This window comes from Fusarium poae, chromosome 4 (genome assembly GCF_019609905.1).
Source record: "Fusarium poae strain DAOMC 252244 chromosome 4, whole genome shotgun sequence".
In the NCBI taxonomy this organism is placed as follows: Eukaryota; Fungi; Ascomycota; class Sordariomycetes; order Hypocreales; family Nectriaceae; genus Fusarium; species Fusarium poae.
In genome coordinates, this window is record NC_058402.1 from 2,858,198 (window position 1) to 2,877,071 (window position 18,874).

The 18,874-nt window shown below is 48.6% G+C and overlaps 5 protein-coding genes across 5 annotated transcripts; all 5 read left to right on the forward strand.

Annotated features, from left to right (window-relative positions):
- Positions 1-2,932: 2,932 nt before the first annotated feature.
- FPOAC1_010979 (uncharacterized protein) lies at positions 2,933-6,196 on the forward strand (the record flags this gene model as incomplete). The annotated part of the gene is made up of 4 exons (XM_044855366.1): positions 2,933-3,068; positions 3,123-3,389; positions 3,502-3,514; positions 3,565-6,196. 4 exons carry the CDS (start codon positions 2,933-2,935, stop codon positions 6,194-6,196), a joined length of 3,048 nt encoding a protein of 1,015 aa, XP_044702679.1.
- A 1,746-nt stretch (positions 6,197-7,942) lies between these two features.
- On the forward strand, positions 7,943-9,493 carry FPOAC1_010980 (uncharacterized protein; the record flags this gene model as incomplete). Its single annotated transcript, XM_044855367.1, has 4 exons — positions 7,943-8,192; positions 8,256-8,337; positions 8,390-8,550; positions 8,601-9,493. 4 exons carry the CDS (start codon positions 7,943-7,945, stop codon positions 9,491-9,493), a joined length of 1,386 nt encoding a protein of 461 aa, XP_044702680.1.
- Positions 9,494-10,168: 675 nt separating this feature from the next.
- CBF5 (centromere/microtubule-binding protein cbf5) lies at positions 10,169-11,868 on the forward strand (the record flags this gene model as incomplete). The annotated part of the gene is made up of 4 exons (XM_044855368.1): positions 10,169-10,292; positions 10,410-10,566; positions 10,638-11,269; positions 11,321-11,868. The coding sequence occupies 4 exons, from the start codon at positions 10,169-10,171 to the stop codon at positions 11,866-11,868; spliced, it is 1,461 nt and encodes a 486-aa protein (XP_044702681.1).
- A 1,607-nt stretch (positions 11,869-13,475) lies between these two features.
- Positions 13,476-14,989, forward strand: FPOAC1_010982 (uncharacterized protein; the record flags this gene model as incomplete). Its single annotated transcript, XM_044855369.1, has 2 exons — positions 13,476-14,502; positions 14,910-14,989. 2 exons carry the CDS (start codon positions 13,476-13,478, stop codon positions 14,987-14,989), a joined length of 1,107 nt encoding a protein of 368 aa, XP_044702682.1.
- Positions 14,990-15,817: 828 nt separating this feature from the next.
- Positions 15,818-17,240, forward strand: FPOAC1_010983 (uncharacterized protein; the record flags this gene model as incomplete). The annotated part of the gene is made up of 3 exons (XM_044855370.1): positions 15,818-16,079; positions 16,134-16,385; positions 16,435-17,240. The coding sequence occupies 3 exons, from the start codon at positions 15,818-15,820 to the stop codon at positions 17,238-17,240; spliced, it is 1,320 nt and encodes a 439-aa protein (XP_044702683.1).
- Between the last annotated feature and the right edge of the window lie 1,634 nt (positions 17,241-18,874).

An 18,874-nucleotide genomic window follows, 5' to 3' on the forward strand; every position in this document is an offset into this window, starting at 1 on the left:
AGGCAACGGCTGAACCTTTATCATGGCTTTGGCAAATAGTCTACAATCGTCTCCATCATATACTCAGAAATGCTTTCATTTCCTTGAACTTTGCTATCTCCCTCATTCTCCTCTTTTACTTAGTTTCGTTATACTAACCAAGTCCTCGCGTGTCTCAATTGTTTTACGTTGATTTTCGTACGTGCCAGTTTCCGCTCAATCAAAATTGTCGAATATAGCAAGTGCAAGCACGCTTCGGTTGCGTTTCCCCCAAGTCCTATTTCGTTATCAGGGGCTATTCATCATGACGAAACAACGGTAAGAGAAGGAAGAACATAATGAATAAGCGGTGTTTTGTTCGTGATTGATATTCTCCAAGCAATATGTTGCTGGGTTCACAGTCAGTGATTTGAATTCTGACAGTAAGGTGACTTTTCGGTGAAATCAAGGGCTGGAAGATATACAAGACAATCATGGATAGAGACACATGCTTCAGTTTGAATACCCTAGAGTGTATTGGCAAACAAAATATCAATGTTTGAGTGGTGTCATTATTGGTTGTGAACCTACCCGGTAGCGACTCCAAGTCGATCTTGCAACCGTCTTAAGCCAACGGGATGATTCTTGCCAGATCATCTAGATAGACTAGATAGTTAAATAAAAGGGGCTTCGTTAGTACGGCATCCGGATACTGCTTAAGCTTTGTTCTTAATTGTTAAATGATGCCGTAGCCCAAACCAACCCACAGCCTGATAGACCGACACCACGATATCTCTCACTAAACGCAACTACGAGAATGGCGGTAAGCCATCTGGTATGCAGTTTGGGAGGAGGATTGACGCTGATCACATCATGGTTTCAAGCCAAATCGTTACCTACGACTCTTGTGGCCTTTAAGCGCATTCGTGTGGCTGGACTATATTAAACAGACCCAGCCTCTCAGGGCTCACGCCCAACATGACGGCTGATCACATGGGTGATAAATTGTGCGTGTTGGCACCGGCATTGTTTCTGTCGTGGACAAATTGGATGGCGAACATAACCTTAACCCAGCTTGTGAGAAGCGAGGCGGGGAAGAAACGGTGACATACGGGCACGATAACCACAACAGCCTGATAATTCTGCCCAAAATTTCCCTCATGCAGCGACAGACAGGATTGTGGTAGTGTCGGATTTTCATGCAATTGGGCGGCCGGATTCCTGGCCGCATTAGACGAATGGACGTGTGGTGTTTCGCGCCTGTACCGAGTTCTCGGAACCCAATAGCATAATACAGCCCCTCTATAAAGTGGCATGGACTTGACGTGTGATGCGAACAAGGTACGGAGACAGGCAACGAGAGGCTATCTTTTGAGTCTCCGAGCTCAAAAGGTCGGATCCTATGCACTGTGCGCACAAAAGGACTTGTTGGACTCTGCCCATGGTTCTGCGAATCTAACTAAGTGATATTGATAGGCTGTGACGAGGCCGGAGGAGATGAGAGATTGGTATCGGTCTTGCTTGTGGGTATCGCAAGGCATAGTTCTCTTTGTTTACACTTCCAGGACATAAATCTGATAGCAGTCTAATGAGCCGATGATCTGTGGGGAAATACGAAATACACAGATACAGTACCGAGCTGTCACGTCAATAACATCTATCTAGACTGAGGCGAATTCCGGCAATTTCGGTGGAGTGGAATCTCACAGGGTTGACTAACCAGGCTGTGGATTCCTCAATAGTTCTACCTCTTATCTCACAATTCGAAGTTTGTTGTTACTTTAACAGCGGGGATAAGACATAATAAACTGCGTAGAACTACCATAAATGAACTATCAAGACCATGACTGAGAAATCGAAATCTCTTGCACGCGGAGAACGTGGAGGAGCTACGGAATGATCCAAAATACATACGTGCCTCGTCTAACCGAGATTTGCTGGCTCTGTAGCTCGTCGCCTTGTAAGGTGCAGACAGGGCTAGGCAATACTTGCTGACAGGGTGAAGACGTATGTATGTATGCACTTTGCAAGTATGCGGGACGCACATTGCAGAAGAACCAATATGCCATATGAGGCGATATGGTGGGAGCTGTATGTACAAAAAAGGGCATCCCCTGTATGCTGTTGATTGACATGGCTCCATTCTTGTTGCAATCTGCATCATACGTAGGTAGGCACCAGATATGCTCTATTCAACCATTGCATGGCATAATAGGTAGGCGCCTTGACAGAACGGCCGCTCATACTATACTCCTTTACATACTGGGCAAGTTCCCTCGTGAGCCTCCAGGAGCAAACAATGTCAACGTCGACAGCCAGTCGAAATGGCGAGAAACGCCCAAGCTAGGATGATCATGAACATGGGTCCCCAGAAAGGGCCCTAGGAAGGAAGGGTCCCCTGCACCCTGACAAGCTCCGTTCATAGCGCTTAATGACAGGCCCTGGTTGGGTTTAAGTTTCTACAGCCGCACCTTTCCCCCGCCGACCGTTTATCCACCGTCTGCCTCATTGCCCACCATCACATAAAGCAACTCAGCACTATGATGGGTCAGGAATGACCAAAGTGAAGTGGCAGCTAGCAACCAACATACATATGTAATATCATAACCAACAACCAACACAACTGACAGGGGATTATTAGCTGCCAGCCTCTGGGCCTCAGTCTGTCTTATATTGCTTTGGCCCCCGCGGGCCTGAGGTACGCTAAATCCCGGTCCCCCTCCGTTTTTAGTGTCGTGAGGTCGTTTCCCACATTCTCTTGCAATTAACCTTCTTGTCCGGTCTTGTCATTTCTAATGTTTCACTGTTGATCCTCGTTTTGTGCTTCTTGTTCCTCGTTTGTTCTTCTTTCCGATATACTCACCACTCCGATCGCGTAGTCGTTATTGAGACACCCACCTGAGCCTTCGAAGAGCTGACAGGCTGGCAAGGCGTGCTGTGCTGTTGTTGCGGGGTTCAGTCCAAAATCGCAGTTATGAGAATCGGTTGTTTGCAGTTCGCGCCCCAGGTGGGAGATGTTGACAACAACCTAAATCGTGCGGATGCCGTGCTATCGAGAGCCAACCCCGACGATCTGGATGTTTTAGTCCTACCTGAGCTGGCTTTTTCAGGTAAGTTCATGAAATAGCATCTTTACGTGGCCATACTAATGTCGATTTTGTAAGGATACAACTTCAAATCACTGCAAGATATCACCCCATTTCTTGAACCCTCCGGCTCTGGAATCACATCTCTTTGGGCCAGGACAATCGCTCTCAAATACAACTGTGTTGTCACTGTTGGATATCCTGAAAAAGTCGACGTTTCACCAAAATGGCCTACTGGACCCGAATATTACAACTCGGTCATCGTTGTCAACGGCGACGGCGAGACCATTGCCAACTACAGGAAGTCCTTCTTGTATCAAACCGACGAGACATGGGCGCTTGAAGGTAATCGTGGATTCTTCGATGGCTTCATCCCAGGACTCGGAAACACTTCAATATGAATTTGTGAGTATTCATCAAGTGTCTGGTATTCCTTTATTATTAACATCCTTTATAGGCATGGATATCAAGTTTGTATTCTTTGCCGATGTCATTTTTGATGCACACTAACAAGACATAGTCCGTACAAGTTCGAAGCCCCTTGGCACGCCTTTGAGTTCGCCTTTCACGTTCTAGAAGTGGAATCCAATTTGGTCATTGTCTCAATGGCATGGATGACAAGAGATGACCCACGACGATTTACTCGTATGCCCAACGAGCCTGATATGGAAACTTTGACATATTGGGTCATGCGGCTTGAGCCCCTCATTCGGTCCGACAACGAGGATGAAATCATTGTCGTATTTTGTAACCGTTGTGGAAACGAAGATGAGGTTTTGTATGCTGGGACTAGTGCCGTCGTTGGTATCCACGAAGGCGAGGTCAAGGTTTACGGTCTTCTGGGCCGTGGTGAGAAGGAACTCCTCGTTGTTGATACCAACAACTCGCCTTACGCCAAACTTGTCTATCGACCAGAACCTGGAGGCTCTGGCATGGAGGCTCCTGGCCATCTTGAACAATCCAAAAAACCAGACAGCAACGACAGGAACAGCAACGCTGAAAATCCAAACAATGCCCAGTCTAGCAACCAAAGCACCGGATCTTTGAGCGGAAAAGAGAAGCCTAAGTCGCCATCCGCGCCACTACCACCGCCCCCTCAGCTTCCCGAAGACTTTGCTTTAGAGTCCGAGAGCCCTCCCACAAAAAGGCGACACCCGCCAGATATCACCATCCCCAAGGGCCCTACCGGATCGAACCCCAATTCGGCGCGCTCTCCCGGAGCACTTAGTCTCAACATCCCGACACCGTCCGCTCCCAGCCCAACGCCCATGGCTATTAGACCGCGATTGATCATTCCTGAGTCGCCTCCTATCCTCCCTCACCAATACCCTCCAGACCATCCCATCAGTGCTGCATCCTTGAGATCAGAAAGATCCATCCGATCAGTCAAGTCTGATCAATCGGAGGCCTCAGTGAAGACTGTCCGCACGAATCCACGACCACCAGAGGACAGTACCCCTTATCCAGACAGTGGTGCTCCATTGAGTGGTTACCCAGCAAATTATTCCTATCCAGAGAAAGTCATTTATGGCGGCCATGTCACCATCGACAGTGCTGGGCCATTCAGCCCAAACACCCCGTTCGAAGACATGTCCCCTGTTTCGCCCGAACAATACTACTGGCGGCCATCTGGTAACATGATGAGAACACCACTCTCTGTTGGCGGATGGACACCTGGAACACCCATCGGGAGAAGGCCCGAGCCATTTCCCTGGCCAGCTATTACAGGCAACTCACGCACCCCAAACCCAAGTAGTGCTGTAGAACGGGTGAAGGACAATGCGACGCCAAAAGACTTTCGACAACTCCCACCGCAGTCACCGCAGTCCAACTCCTCATCGAACAGAACAACTAAGAGTGAAAGATCTACGCGATCTGCTCGTTCGGGATCATCTGTCAACTCTAAAGGTACCGTTCAAGGCTCTACGAAACAAGACAAGTCTCTGGCACGACCGTCTTCTCCCAAATCTCGAAATGCCAGCCGTTCCAGAATGCATGAACGCTCTGGTTCAGCACTTGGCGATCGAGGAGCTAACGCTGCGATTTCACTGCACCTGGAGGGCATCTCTCTGCGAGCCGAATCTGCCAGTCGTATGCGGGCAGGTTCTGCTACTGGCACTCCTGTCGGCGAACGCGTCCAATCTCCGCCATCTAGGAACGGTAGCCGTTCTCGTGTCGGCGAATCCGGAAATCTCCAACCTGAAAAGCATATGATTCGTATTGCTGCCAGTCCCAGCATCCTCGAACAGGATCAGAGAAATCAGTACCAGTCTCTGACGCGTGCAGCCCATCATCAACGGAGCAACTCTTTCGTATCCAACCGTAATCCTGCCGACAACGACCGTTCCAATACGCCCAAGTCAGCTATCGAAATGGCACGCCCGGCATCACGTGCCGCCAGCCGTGGACGAACGCCTGGCCCGAAGAAGTTTCCAACGAACGGGGTTGTTAATCCTGCTCTTCCAGCTACGGAACGAGCCTCTTCTGCAGACTCAACGAGAAATGATAGACTCCATAGTCGTGTTCATCAACGTGGAACCGGCAGTCGACAATCTCGGACTGGTAGGATCTCATCCGACCATACCGTGCGTCGTCGGTCTGATGAAGGTGTTACACAGGAGTTCGAAAGAGTTGAGGCCATTCTATGCCCCAATTGCCCAGTACATGGCCGCCGGTCTTCCTCCGCTGCGGAACAGAACATCGATGTTCCAGCACGCGTACCGCAATCGCCTCTCAGATTCCCTCCAACTCACCGGCCGGTGTCGAGCACTGGCCCGTCCCGCTACCTTGAACCCGAGCAGACAGAACTCCGCCGGGCATCGTCAGGTGATGCATCCCAGCTTACCTTTAAGAAGCTTGTGCTTGATCTGAGCGACGATAAACAGTCGTGTTCTCAGAATGAGGCTACTGAGACAAGCGACTGCGGGTCATTCGCGGAAACACTCCAAACTGTCTCTACACCCGGTCGATCTCCCACCACGCCGGCTTTTAACCCATCCACACCAAAGGCAATGATCCTTAATACCAATGATTTAGAGGTCGAATCATTGTTTGGCGGTAACCTAAATGGTTCTGAAAAGACGCCAACAACCGGGTGTGCGGAGCTTGCCGCACAAAACACATCAACCAAGTCTTCAAACGCAGTGGCATGATTGCTTCTCATAGCACTGACCAAGTGTACAACAATCATTTTTTCCCCACTTGCGTTGATGAAACATTGGATACTTTATTATCAATGGATTGATAGTTGATCCTTTATATGGATATTTGAACGATTTATATGACGAAGATAGATGATAGGACATCCGCAACATCGCTACCCTCGCTATTAGCTGGCAGCTACGATACCATTGGTTTTCTGCTTTGAGGAGCCCAACATGTTGTGAGTGGAGGATTTTAAGCTATTATGGCTATAATCCCATTTGAAACTATGGTTGCAAATGGATTTGTCGCAGTTGGCCTCCCTCCAACTTGTGCTTTTGGGGTTCATTTGTTAGATATGCTGAGGAACAAGCTAGGAGTTAGAGAATGGGAGTTTTGCGACATAATGATCATATTTTTGATCGAGTTTATCTTTTTACACCTGAAAAAAACATCAAATGCAATTCAATCAGCAGAATAATTTGCTCGAAATATGTATTCTCGAATGATGCCAACCTGAAGGCAACAGCTGGTGTTCGTGAGGGCTCGGTTGTCCAGTTTCGCTCTTTAGTAACTGGGAATATGAAAGCCTAGTTAACCGTGGACATGTATAAGACTCATCCAATAGGAACGTACGAGTGTATACTCTCGGTTGTATGCAGCTGAATATATTTCCCATATTTCCTGCCGTCGTCGACCAGTCCGTTTTGGAACAAGCATGATCTAGGATCTGAGATCGCATCATGATGGAGAATGGAAAGCTGTGTATCATACGATAGTGCCCATCCTCAGAACTGGACAGCCTGGGAACTTGTCACTGCAAGCACTTGATGTTAGGTCTATGATTGATTGCTCGTGGCCCGGCCGCTCAATATCAACCGTGATAGTGGAGTCTCGGCACCGGGAGACCTTACGCTAGGGTCGGTAGGCCGTACCGACAAGGTCTTTATCATCAATAATTGGCTCTGTAACCGCCAGAACTGGTGTGAAAGTTCAGGGGTCCCATGCAGAGACCCCACGGCAAAAGAGACGGGGCTGGGATATATTGGTGATGACGACTCTGAGTGGTTGGACCCCTCAATCATATTTCTCTCAAGAGCTTGCCCAACACCAGGAAGACCGCCTGCTTTTGCCGGTGGCCAATCCTGATGCTACTTGCTGTGATGAACGAGTGCCACCATATCGCGGATCTTCCAATCGATGTTTTCCGCCCCCAGATACCCCATGCGCCAATCAATCTCCTGCGTGACGGGACAACAGTGGATATTAGAGATATTCAAGACCTGGCGGCTGCACTCTCCTTGTCACGGCGCCATTGCAACTCATCACTCGCATCATTTCACTTGTTACACTGCTAATACAGAGCTTTATATCGAAAGTTTTTGCCTTTGGTAACCGCTCTGTTGGTTCGCGGTGCTGTAATCTGCAGCATCACCCACTGTTTTCACGCATTAGTTGAAGGCACAGCTATATGTCACATCTGGCGGGCGGTTCAGATTCATAAGTGTGTGCCTGTCTCATCTTTGTTTTGTTATAAGAGTGCTACTGTCATCGCCTTTCCGCCCCCAAGCGTCCGGCTTATCAAAACCAAGGTCTTGATCGTGTGTCGGCACATACCTATGTAATACATAACGATCTTGATTTTGTTCCTTAAGGCCCCGCTCTGGTCGAGTCTATTCCGCAACCCGCAGCCTTGATTCATATCTTGCACCCATTGACCTGGCCACACTCTTTCTCCAACAACTTTTAAACTTACGATGAGACCATCAACTTTCATATCAGCCTGCGGGTTACTTAGCCCTGCTGTCGCCATAATAGTCGCAGATAATTCACCTTGTGGAACTTTATGTGGCAACGTTCTTGATGCCACTGCGTCTGACGACATCGTCTGCCATGAAGACGACTACAAGAGTGGTGCAGGAATTGTATATCAACAATGTGTCGCATGCCAGCTAAGTAGCGACTATTACACGAAGGATAACGAGACCGACCAACAATGGCTACTCTGTGAGTCTGCTTGCTGACCTTAAACCCACCTAGCTATAGCTAACATGAAGTGACCATCTTCAGATAATGTTCGTTATGCAGCATCATATTGCTTATTTGGGGTGCCGGATAACGATAAGGTTATCAATACTCCATGCTTAACCTCGTGAGATTCCATTGCCAGCCTGCCATTGATGGTTTGCTAACAATTCCGATAGAAAAGCTTGTGGGCCATTCCGACAGGCCGTCGAATACAAGAACCTGTCTACACAGATCGAGAGTTACGAGTATTGTGATAAATGGCCGGTGCACGACACACTCGACTTCGAAGGATGCACAGAGTGTCTGCGCGCTGGCGACAACCATTATTTGGCCAACTGTAAGATCTTATCAGTAAACGAAAATGGTCTAAACGCTAAAACGCCATAGTCTTTACCCTTCTTCAAGCTGGATGTGAACAAAAACCAGAACCTGGCGTGGAGATCTCTATCGATGGTAGCGTCTTCTCTCAAGAGATTGTGAACATCACAGAACCCTCACCTGTTGCTTCCTTGGACCCAGACTGGCTTGATCAGGGACCCATCAGCCTAGGTGCCAAGGTAGGCATCGCTGCCGGAGGCGTAGCTCTAATTTTGTTCGTCGTTGGTTTCTGTATCATCTGGCGGGGCAAGAGAAGAAGGAGAGCATTCCTACGACAAATCGAACACCGACCCAAACCGCAACCCCGACCTCGTACCAAGAGCGGATGGCCAGCCCAATTGCAAATTAACAACGACATGCGCGAGACACCATTGAGCCAGAAGCCATTGAGAAGCTGGGATGAATCACCAATTAGTGCCCGATCCGAGAAGACCTTCCCAAGATATGTATCTCCATATGGTTCTCAGTTCAATAGCCCCGTCAGCGCTACCGAACTACAGCTTGCACAATGGCCCGTTCTGAATCCCAACCAACCGACATACCCTCCAATGCCTCCCAGTACGGCATCGAACACTCCTTTCGAGATGTTTCCTAACATGTATAAGACTGATCCGAGTCCATCAAATTCTCAGATCGGAGTAGCCCTGGGCGGAGATGACTCGGCACTCAACACTCCTCAGTCAAAAGGCAAAGATCGCGACGAGTCATACGAGATGTACCCCGTCGACGGCCGAGCGCATACTGGCATCGGGATCTACCAGCCTGAACAATATGCGCAGCACGAATATTTTACTCGGGAAACCACGTACCATGGCCAAACTTACCAGGGACAGGTTTATCAAGGTCAAGGGCATGAGTATGAGGACATATATGGTGATGAGCCAAGGGGTAGGAGACAATGACGACAATATGAGAACGATTTAACGCGCCAATCCTTAATACGTACTTAAAACCTGGGCGCTTGGAGTTTCATGGCAGGAATACCAATTTCAATTTCAAAGTCAACTTTTACGTGATACATTCTTCCTGTACCAACTGCAAACATAACTATGGACCAGTATCTAGGTACTTCCTGACGGGAAGATCAGCGCATGAAAAAATTATTTTCAATATAAATAGCTACTGAGCAGGCTTCGCAGCGCGATAGTGTGGGTTAGGATAAGATTGTTGCGTGGAGTATATTATGTTTCGACTATTATCCACAGTGTCAGGACGAAGTCAGTCTTTGGCTTTGAAAGTCACAAACAACCACGAAATCTTACCAAGAAAGTAGAAATGAAAATGGCTGCTAGTCTATTGTGGCGCTGATGTGCCACAAGCAGCTGAATAAGGACTAGTGTCTAATTGCCGCCACACACCGGTCGTAGTTTCCTTCCGGTCCCCACATTGAAATCCATCCAGAGAAAAAAAATTTGGAAGCTTCCTTCCAAACCATCACACCGGGCAAGACACCGAGGAAATTTACGACTCACACCTTCCGTTTCTTCCCTCTTGTCGCAAAAAGCACCTGCCGCGCTTGGCCCGGTATATCACACTGATTCTCCAAAAAGGAAGTCACATTTCACCTAACAGACAAAATGACCACGGACGTCGCAGTCGTCAAGAAGGCGACAGAGGAGGAGTACATCATCAAGCCCCAGGCCAGCACTCCTACCCTCGACACCAGCCAGTGGCCTCTTCTCCTCAAGAACTACGAAAAGCGTGAGTCTCCCTAATGGTTTGATGCGCCTGCAACTTCTTTTTGATGCATTCCCGAGCCTCAATTGCTCGTTCTGTTTTAAGTTTCAAGTGCTAACTCGTAATCTTCAAAACTTGCAGTTCTCGTTCGCACTGGTCACTTCACTCCCATCCCCAATGGCTGCTCTCCTCTGAAGCGCGACCTTAAGCAGTACATCAGCTCTGGTGTCATTAACCTCGACAAGCCCTCCAATCCTTCGTCTCACGAGGTTGTCGCTTGGGTCAAGCGCATTCTTCGGTACGAAAAATTTCAACTCCACACCAGCGCGTCAATGCGCGCGTCGGAATACTTGCTAACATACATTCTAGATGTGAGAAGACTGGTCACTCCGGTACTCTCGACCCCAAGGTTACCGGTTGCTTGATCGTCTGCATTGACCGCGCCACTCGTCTCGTCAAGTCTCAGCAGGGTGCTGGAAAGGAGTATGTGGCTGTTATCCGCCTCCACGACAAGCTGCCCGGTGGCCAGGCTCAGTTCGCCCGCGCTCTCGAGACCCTCACCGGTGCGCTGTTCCAGCGTCCTCCTCTGATCTCTGCCGTCAAGCGTCAGCTCCGTATCCGAACCATCCACGAGAGCAAGCTCATCGAGTTCGACAACGACCGACACCTTGGTGTCTTTTGGGTCAGCTGTGAGGCTGGTACCTACATCCGAACACTCTGTGTTCACTTGGGTCTCCTTCTTGGTGTCGGTGGCCACATGCAGGAGCTTCGACGTGTTCGCAGTGGTGCCATGGATGAGTCTAAGGGTCTCGTCACTCTTCACGACGTTCTCGACGCCCAGTGGCAGATGGACAACACTCGCGACGAGTCTTACCTCCGCAAGGTCATCTCTCCTCTTGAGACTCTCCTGACCTCATACAAGCGTCTGGTCGTCAAAGACAGCGCTGTTAACGCTGTCTGCTACGGTGCCAAGCTCATGCTTCCCGGTCTTCTGCGATACGGTATGTTAATCAAATAGTTTCTTCTGTCGCAAAACGCTAATTCAATTCCAGAGGCCGCCATTGAGCACCACGAGGAGGTTGTCCTAATGACTACCAAGGGTGAGGCCATCGCCCTGGGTATTGCTCAGATGTCCACCGTCGAGATGTCCACCTGCGATCACGGTGTCGTTGCCAAGGTCAAGCGCTGCATCATGGAGCGCGACCTCTACCCCCGCCGATGGGGTCTTGGCCCCGTTGCCCTTGAGAAGAAGAAGCTCAAGGCTGACGGCAAGCTCGACAAGTATGGTCGCCCCAACGATGCCACTCCCGCCAAGTGGAGCTCCGAGTACAAGGACTTCAGTGCCGACGCTTCTGCTGCTGCTGCCGCCGCCGCCGATGCCCCTGCTACCCCCGCCAAGGCCTCTGAGGCTGAGGACACCCCTATGAACGAGGCTGCTTCCCCCGCTGCCGAAGACAGCAAGGACAAGAAGCGCAAGAAGCACGACGGCGAGACCGCCGATGAGAAGGCCGAGAGGAAACGACGCAAGGCCGAGAAGAAGGCCGCCAAGGCTGCTAAGAAGGCTGCCAAGGGTGAGGCTATGGATAGCGACAGCGATTAAGCGATCTACCAAGTGTTTGGTTATAGGCTTGAATCTGAAAGCGGACCTTGATACCCGAGATGTAGGGTCTGTTGGCAAGGAGCGGTCTGCGTTCTGTACCATATTCTCGCGTATTGTGCCGTTTTTTGCTGTTTGAAATTATGTTTTGGGGATACAATGGCGTTTGGTTCGAAAATCGTGGGAGTAGATGTCAGGCACTCAATGCAAAGGACGATAAAAACTACGGCTCGTCTCTGACGGAGAATTTCCTTGATTCTGTGAATGTGTGTATATGTACGTACATATGAGATTGTAACATGTCTCACTGCCGGAGCTGGTTCTTGTGACCGGCATGTGCAATGCCCGATGATGTGTGTTTGGAGGGATGGATTGCGACACACAACGCATAATAAAGCGGTCACGTAATCGGGGACTCGCTAATAGCATTGAATTGTTGGATGCGTAGCTGAGGCTCCATCATCTTGAAACATCTAGAAGCCTAGGCGATGCATGTGTTGTCAGGAAGAAGCAAAGCAGCTGAGGCTACTGCATGTATGATGACACATTTTCTGGGTACACGATGAAAAAATTGAGTTGAGACGAGGTTCCACTACAAAAAGATTCTGACCAGTTCCTGACACGCCGTCTATCTTGTGTATCTATGTATGTAGCAACAGTCCAACCACTGTCGTGTTAGTCAAGGAACCAGCCTTGGCCCTATGAAACACGAAACATTAAGATCTGGATGGCAAAACATGGAACCAATCAGATTCGAGCAGCATATCTAGGAGTAATCTAGCAGTATAACAGCTGTCCCTGTTTCACCATCAACGCAAGAAGTGGCCATCAGGGACGCCTACGGCTTGTCTGGTTCGCCCAGAGTGACCATAGCGTTACAATTCAATCGACCAACGCATGACACAGCATGAATGATCGAGGAGGATCCTGGCTTGGGCGTTGTCTGGCAGTTGCTTGGGCCATCTGATATATTGAACCCTGAAATCTCGGTGCGCTAACAGATTGCGAGGGACCGTCTTAAAATAAATCATTTTGGAAAAGATGGGCCGGAGAGACCGGACAGCTGAACCTTGGTGTCATGCTAAGTTTGTATGAGCACAATGAGGATCGACTGTGAGAGAGGGCGACCCATCACTTGGCCTGGGGGGTTTTAGGGGAGGGGAAATGAAGTATAAAGTCGAGACGAGAAGCGTGATTCGTAATGTTTGACGTGTTGTGTTATTACTCGCTTTCACTTTTCCAATATCAAGCATTACACTTAATATCTTCCTCTTAGACAGGCTTGGCTGCAGAAGAAAGTTTCAAGCAAACAAAAGTTTACTGTCTCAACATACTGCCAACACATCACTGCCCCAAGAACCTTTTTATTATCATTTTCACGACAAGGTTTCTTCTTGGCTGTGCTTATCCAAGCTCTTATATGGGCCAGTGACTTAATAACCAACGTCAGAGTCTGTTGATCCTCCAACCTTCAGCTTTCCTTGGACCCATTGATCGACGACACATATGACATCGAGATAAACAGGTACCGAGATTGAGGCTCAGCTGAACAATCTATATAAGACGTCCCGACATCTTGTAAAGATTTGAACATCGAAAACATACCCATCATGTCTTCCTTATCAAGCCCTTGGAGGCACATTATTGTCTTCCTCTCGTTTCTTCTTCTGGACATTGCCTCAGCCCTACCTTCTTCTCCCTCGATACGACCATACCTACTCCCACCGCCTAAGCAGCTCATTGGCAAAAGATCAGAGTCTTCTCCTTCGATACGGCCATATTTGTTGCCACCTCCCAAGCAGCTCATTAGCAAAAGGTCGGGAAATGGGACTTTCATGCCCCGGCTTGACGTCAACTTCCCCGACCCATGCCTTCTCCATGATCAAGACGGTCGCTGGATATCCTTTGCAACAAGTGGAAATGGACACCATATCCAGATCGCCATGGCTGATGATCCTTTTGGCCAATGGACTCATCTTGAACAAGATGCCCTCCCTGGAGATGGGTGGACGAGCGGCAGAAACTTCTGGGCTCCTGATGTGCGAAAGTTGAACGACAATTCATACGTCATGTACTTCTCAGGGGAAAATCCCGAAGGCGGTCACTGTATTGGAGTTGCGCGGTCACAAAACAGCACAGGTCCATACGAGATGGATCCTGAACCGTTCGCATGTCCCAAAGACGAAGGTGGAGCAATCGACCCGGCCGGTTTTTACGATAAGTCGACTAACAAGCGCTATGTGGTCTACAAAGTCGACGGCAACGCTCTCAAGGGTGGCGCCGGCACTCCGATCCGACTACAAGAAGTTTCAACCGACGATGGATCAACACCGATCGGCGCGCCTGTGGATATCATGGATCGGATCCCTGCAGAGGATGGGCCCCTAGTTGAGGCTCCAAACCTGGTGCACACGGATGACGGCAGATACCTGCTCTTCTTCAGCAGCCACATATACTCGGATGATGCATACGATGTCAAGTACGCTGTGGCCCATCAGGTTGAGGGACCCTATGTCCGGGGACCGGAACCATTCCTCAAGACGCCGGCTCTCGGGCTTAAGGGGCCGGGCGGAGGCACAAGTGCTGAGGATGGGGGTTTCTTGGTGTTCCATGCGCGATGCGCGGACCGGAAGAGGTGTATGTACACGATTGGGTACGATATTGCCAGAGTGGATTGAACAGTCCAACGTATGACAAGGACACTGGATAGATGGGACGGCGTTTAATAACCACGTGGGAATGATTTTTGTGCAATGGTAATTTCCTCTTGAGATTAGAATATTTAACAAGACAATGAAAAGTTTGTTCACTTAGCATCTCGTCTTTGGACTACTAATAGTATGAGATGGATATCGCTTGATGGGGAGTCATGGTGAAAATGAAGTCGAAGATGGAGGCTCGGGCTAGCTACTTTAGGGCGAACCTTTTACCATAAGCGCTGGGGCCTGTGCAACCCCTGGATTTCTGGCTGAACGGCAGTCGTAACCGCCCTTTCCTTTTCTCTCATTCGCTGTGTCGAACAGCCACTGTCTCACCTTCCCCAGTGCAAGCGAATGAGACTCAAGGAAACCTCCTGCGAACAGACTCTAGCAATGTCTTTTCCAACACCATCACTATTACCTAACTTATCACTTATTACTCTGTATACCTGAGCATATCTATAGAACTAAGCGCCCGTATCTGGACCCAGTACTCACCGTTGCCTGATAGCAATTCTCATTCGACAATGGGCCGCTTCCCATCTTGAAGAGGGCATAGTTGGTGACTGTCGCTCATCAACTGCAGTCAAGCGCACAAACGTCAATTGCGGCACGGACAATATGGCGGCATTTTCCATCCGAATATTGGGTGATTGGGAGCTGCATCGCGGCAATCAGATCTCTCCATTTAGTTTTGTCCCTGTCTTGGTTCTTTGGGGCTGAATCTAACAGGCGGGGAAAGTGATGTCTCCATGCATAGCGTCACATCAGCAGTTCTTGATCCAGTGATGAAGAGATCAAGCTGCTACATAATATAATCTCTAGGTACTTGTTACGCTAGTCGTAGTACTTCATATTCGGAAAGCCTGCCCTTCCACGTCTTTATTGTTTTATCGTTCTTGTTGGTTTTCAGTTTGTGTTTCACCTTCACTTTGTTTTTCGTCACCTTCTCTTCAATCATTCGTTGGTATTGCAGACATCGTTTTGTCAATCTACCATTTCTCATTCGTACACCATCGTGACTTGTCTCTTGGATAGTTGCTACCACCAGCATGTTGTAGGAACAACGGGAGATACACACTTCCTTTCTTTCTTCTATTCTTCATTGTCATTCCTTCAAACCCCAACACGAGGTGTTTCACAGCTGGTCTGCCCTCCAATCTACCCTGATAGTTCAAAATATCAAATCGCTTGCCGAAACCGCAAACCACCTTCGAAACAGTGGCCCATTACGGCGGCCAGTATCATAAACCATGCCCCTTATTTCCGCTTTCCTTACACTCCTCTTCTGGGCCTCGGTCAGGGCTCTCCAGGTCACTCCAAATTCGCCATGTGCTCAGTTTTGCCATGGCGCTCCTGATTCAAAATCGAACAAAACCAACGGTGGCGAGATTGTCTGTAATGACGATGACTTCAAAAGACAAGCCGAGGGCCAAAAGTTCCAAAGATGTCTGGCCTGCTTACAGGACAGTACCTTTGAGCAGGGTGATGAGAATGACCAAGACTGGTTCTTGTGTAGGTTGCCTTTATTCCCATTCCCATGTCATCCTCTAATATTTTTGCAATTAGACAACATGCGATACTCTTTCGACTATTGCATATTTGGCTATCCAAACGCAACTGGAATCTCATCAGGCCCATGTGTCACTTCGGAGGCATGTGGACCGATCGAAGATGCCTTGAAAGAGGGTATTACCGAACCCAACGACAGAGACAAGTATGGCTATTGTGACACTGATAGCAAAGCCATGCTTGGTGATGCAGTTGCCAAGTGCCAGGCTTGCGTCAAGGCAGACAGTAGCCAAACGATTATATCGAACTGTGAGTTTTATTCTTATCTAGTCACCCGCCATCTCTGACGTTTCACCAGTTCTCATTGCACTTGAAGCTGCGTGCCAACAGCGTCCCAATCCCGGCACCACGCTCGGGCTTAACGACACTGTCTTCAGCGACAGGACCATCTCGATTCTTGACCCTTCTGCTTCTCTTGCTCCTGGAGATAATCATGAGCTCCCCAACACTTCGATTGCTGCCATTGTAATTGGAGCAGTTGCTTTCCTTCTTATCTTTGCAGGATGCATTTTTATGCAACATCGTAAACGCAAGAGGCTTTCTACCCACAATCGACGCTCGTCCCTTTCTTTTCGCTGTCAGGCACGTCTCACGCCACGAACACCTGGTTTCCACGACCTGCCTCCATATATGGATGAGGAGCGAAACATTTCAAAGTCTTCGCTCTGGAGCCCAAACAACATAGCGAGGAGTCCAAAGGAAGGCCACAAACTCGGTCTAGTCACAACTATTGTCACAATTCCTCATCCGCCACCTACAAAGGCCCCGTTACATACCCCTTCTCGCGAAGATTCGTCACCAGCAGAAAGTGTCTCGAGTTGCTGCAATGCTCCTCTCTTATCCAACGGTACAGTGCAGCAATGCAGCACTCCTTGTGTCGCATCGCCGCTTTTCAGTCCTGGTCTTTCTATTGCAACACCCCGGTCGGGAACCTTCCCACGTGATTGCCATGATAGCAACAATCCTTGGGCGCAGCAACCAACAAGTGCTACAGCTAGAGGTTTCTTAAGAAAGAAGCCGTCAAGAGACTCTCAAGCACCAACTGAGACACGCAATATTCGGATTGTGTTTGATCCACCACCCAAAAAGCCCAGAAAAGGTTGATACACGTTCTTGCTTTTTGTTTTTTAATTCTTTATACTTACTTCAGCAATGGTGTTGTGGGTCAAATATATCCGGGGAAGCTTGACTTGGCGTTTGGGAAAATTTGGATTGGCTGGCTGGGATTAGGATGTGTACATATATCCAAAGAAGTGTTATCAATGAACGTAGTTAGCTTTTAAGTTTCAGGGTACAAGAACAAGCGACCGAAAGGTCGGATATTATTAGCATGAACTGACTGAATGGTTTCATCTCTTATGCTTCTGGGTTGTCTGTGTGATAGTCGCGATGAGGTTTGACACTAATGAAGTTTGGGATCATACGTTGAATCAAGTACCGTTTGCAAAAGCTATATCGGCATTGCTAGGAGTACCTCTGCTCACGAGTGAAAGTCCAGAAGAACATTGACAAGATACCTGAAAACATCAAGTGCCTATACTGTTGGTTTTCTTGTGAAAATGATCTCAGCACTGGCTCCTGAGACCTGACCCTCTTCGAAGTCGGCAGAAGAAATGTCATTGCGACAGCTCTTGCGAAATAGTTTATGGTGTTGTACCTTTCTATCTTGGTCGCATGTTTTTGGCAACCCGGCTTGCCACCTGACATTAGACCTAGTATCGTTTGCTTCCAGGGTAATATTCCAATGCCAATTATATCTGATGAATGACTAACAAGACAAAACATATTCGAGTTAGGACCTAACAGCTGTCAAACATAAGGAGTAACTTAGGGTGAAACGAGGGTCTTTATGGAAGATGTTCGAACTCGGGATCTAAGACAGCTGTTTGTAACGCCGAAAGGAATGGTTCACAGCAAAGAGATGCAAGGTGTGTCTATCTCAGCCTACGGCCCAGGACGATGAGGCGTGGGTGACTATCCTTGGAGATCACTGTGCTGTCCACACCGCGACTGATCATTGAGTGGAACTGAGAGGAGACTATCCATCACGGATGTAAATATCGGCGGATCACCAATACGAGTCGATGCCTGATAATGATAGTCATGGCATGTTTTCTGTCTTGGAAGAACTGGGCCAAGCTGTCGGTTATGCACATGATAACACTGATAGACCTTGCATTCGGCCCCGGTTACCGAGTCCCGCAATGATTTTTTGGAATAGCCCTGTGCTGTTGGATTGTACAAAGACATTGTATTCGGTAATATCGTCTCGGTCGGAAAAGGGCTTCGTCCGATGATATACGTGCCCCAGTTTCCAAATCGAGGTTAACCAACAGTTTAATAACGAAAAGGAGGCATTACTATTTCTAAGATTACAAAGGCAAGAACGATAGCTTGGCAAACAGAAAGTGGTGCCAGCCTGCCTATTTCTGTATGCTGTTGCTATATGTTGGTCTTGCCTGCGCCTGCCCAATTGAACATGACAGAAATTCGTTGGTCGATTAAAAGAAGCTTAAATTAAGTTGCGTCCAAGGATGCTTCTAGCGCGGGGACGTTAGGCTAATTTAGGAAGGTGGCTGGTTTGCGGGGAGGGAGATGGTCTCGTGTAGGAAAGCCATGTTTCTTATTACGACCTTCATGGATAAGGAAAACCACCGATGAAAAGAAAAGGTTGAAGCTGGAGGAGCTTGTTTTTGATGTGGGTAGATCTCTGGGCTTTATTTGCCCAGTTAGTCTAT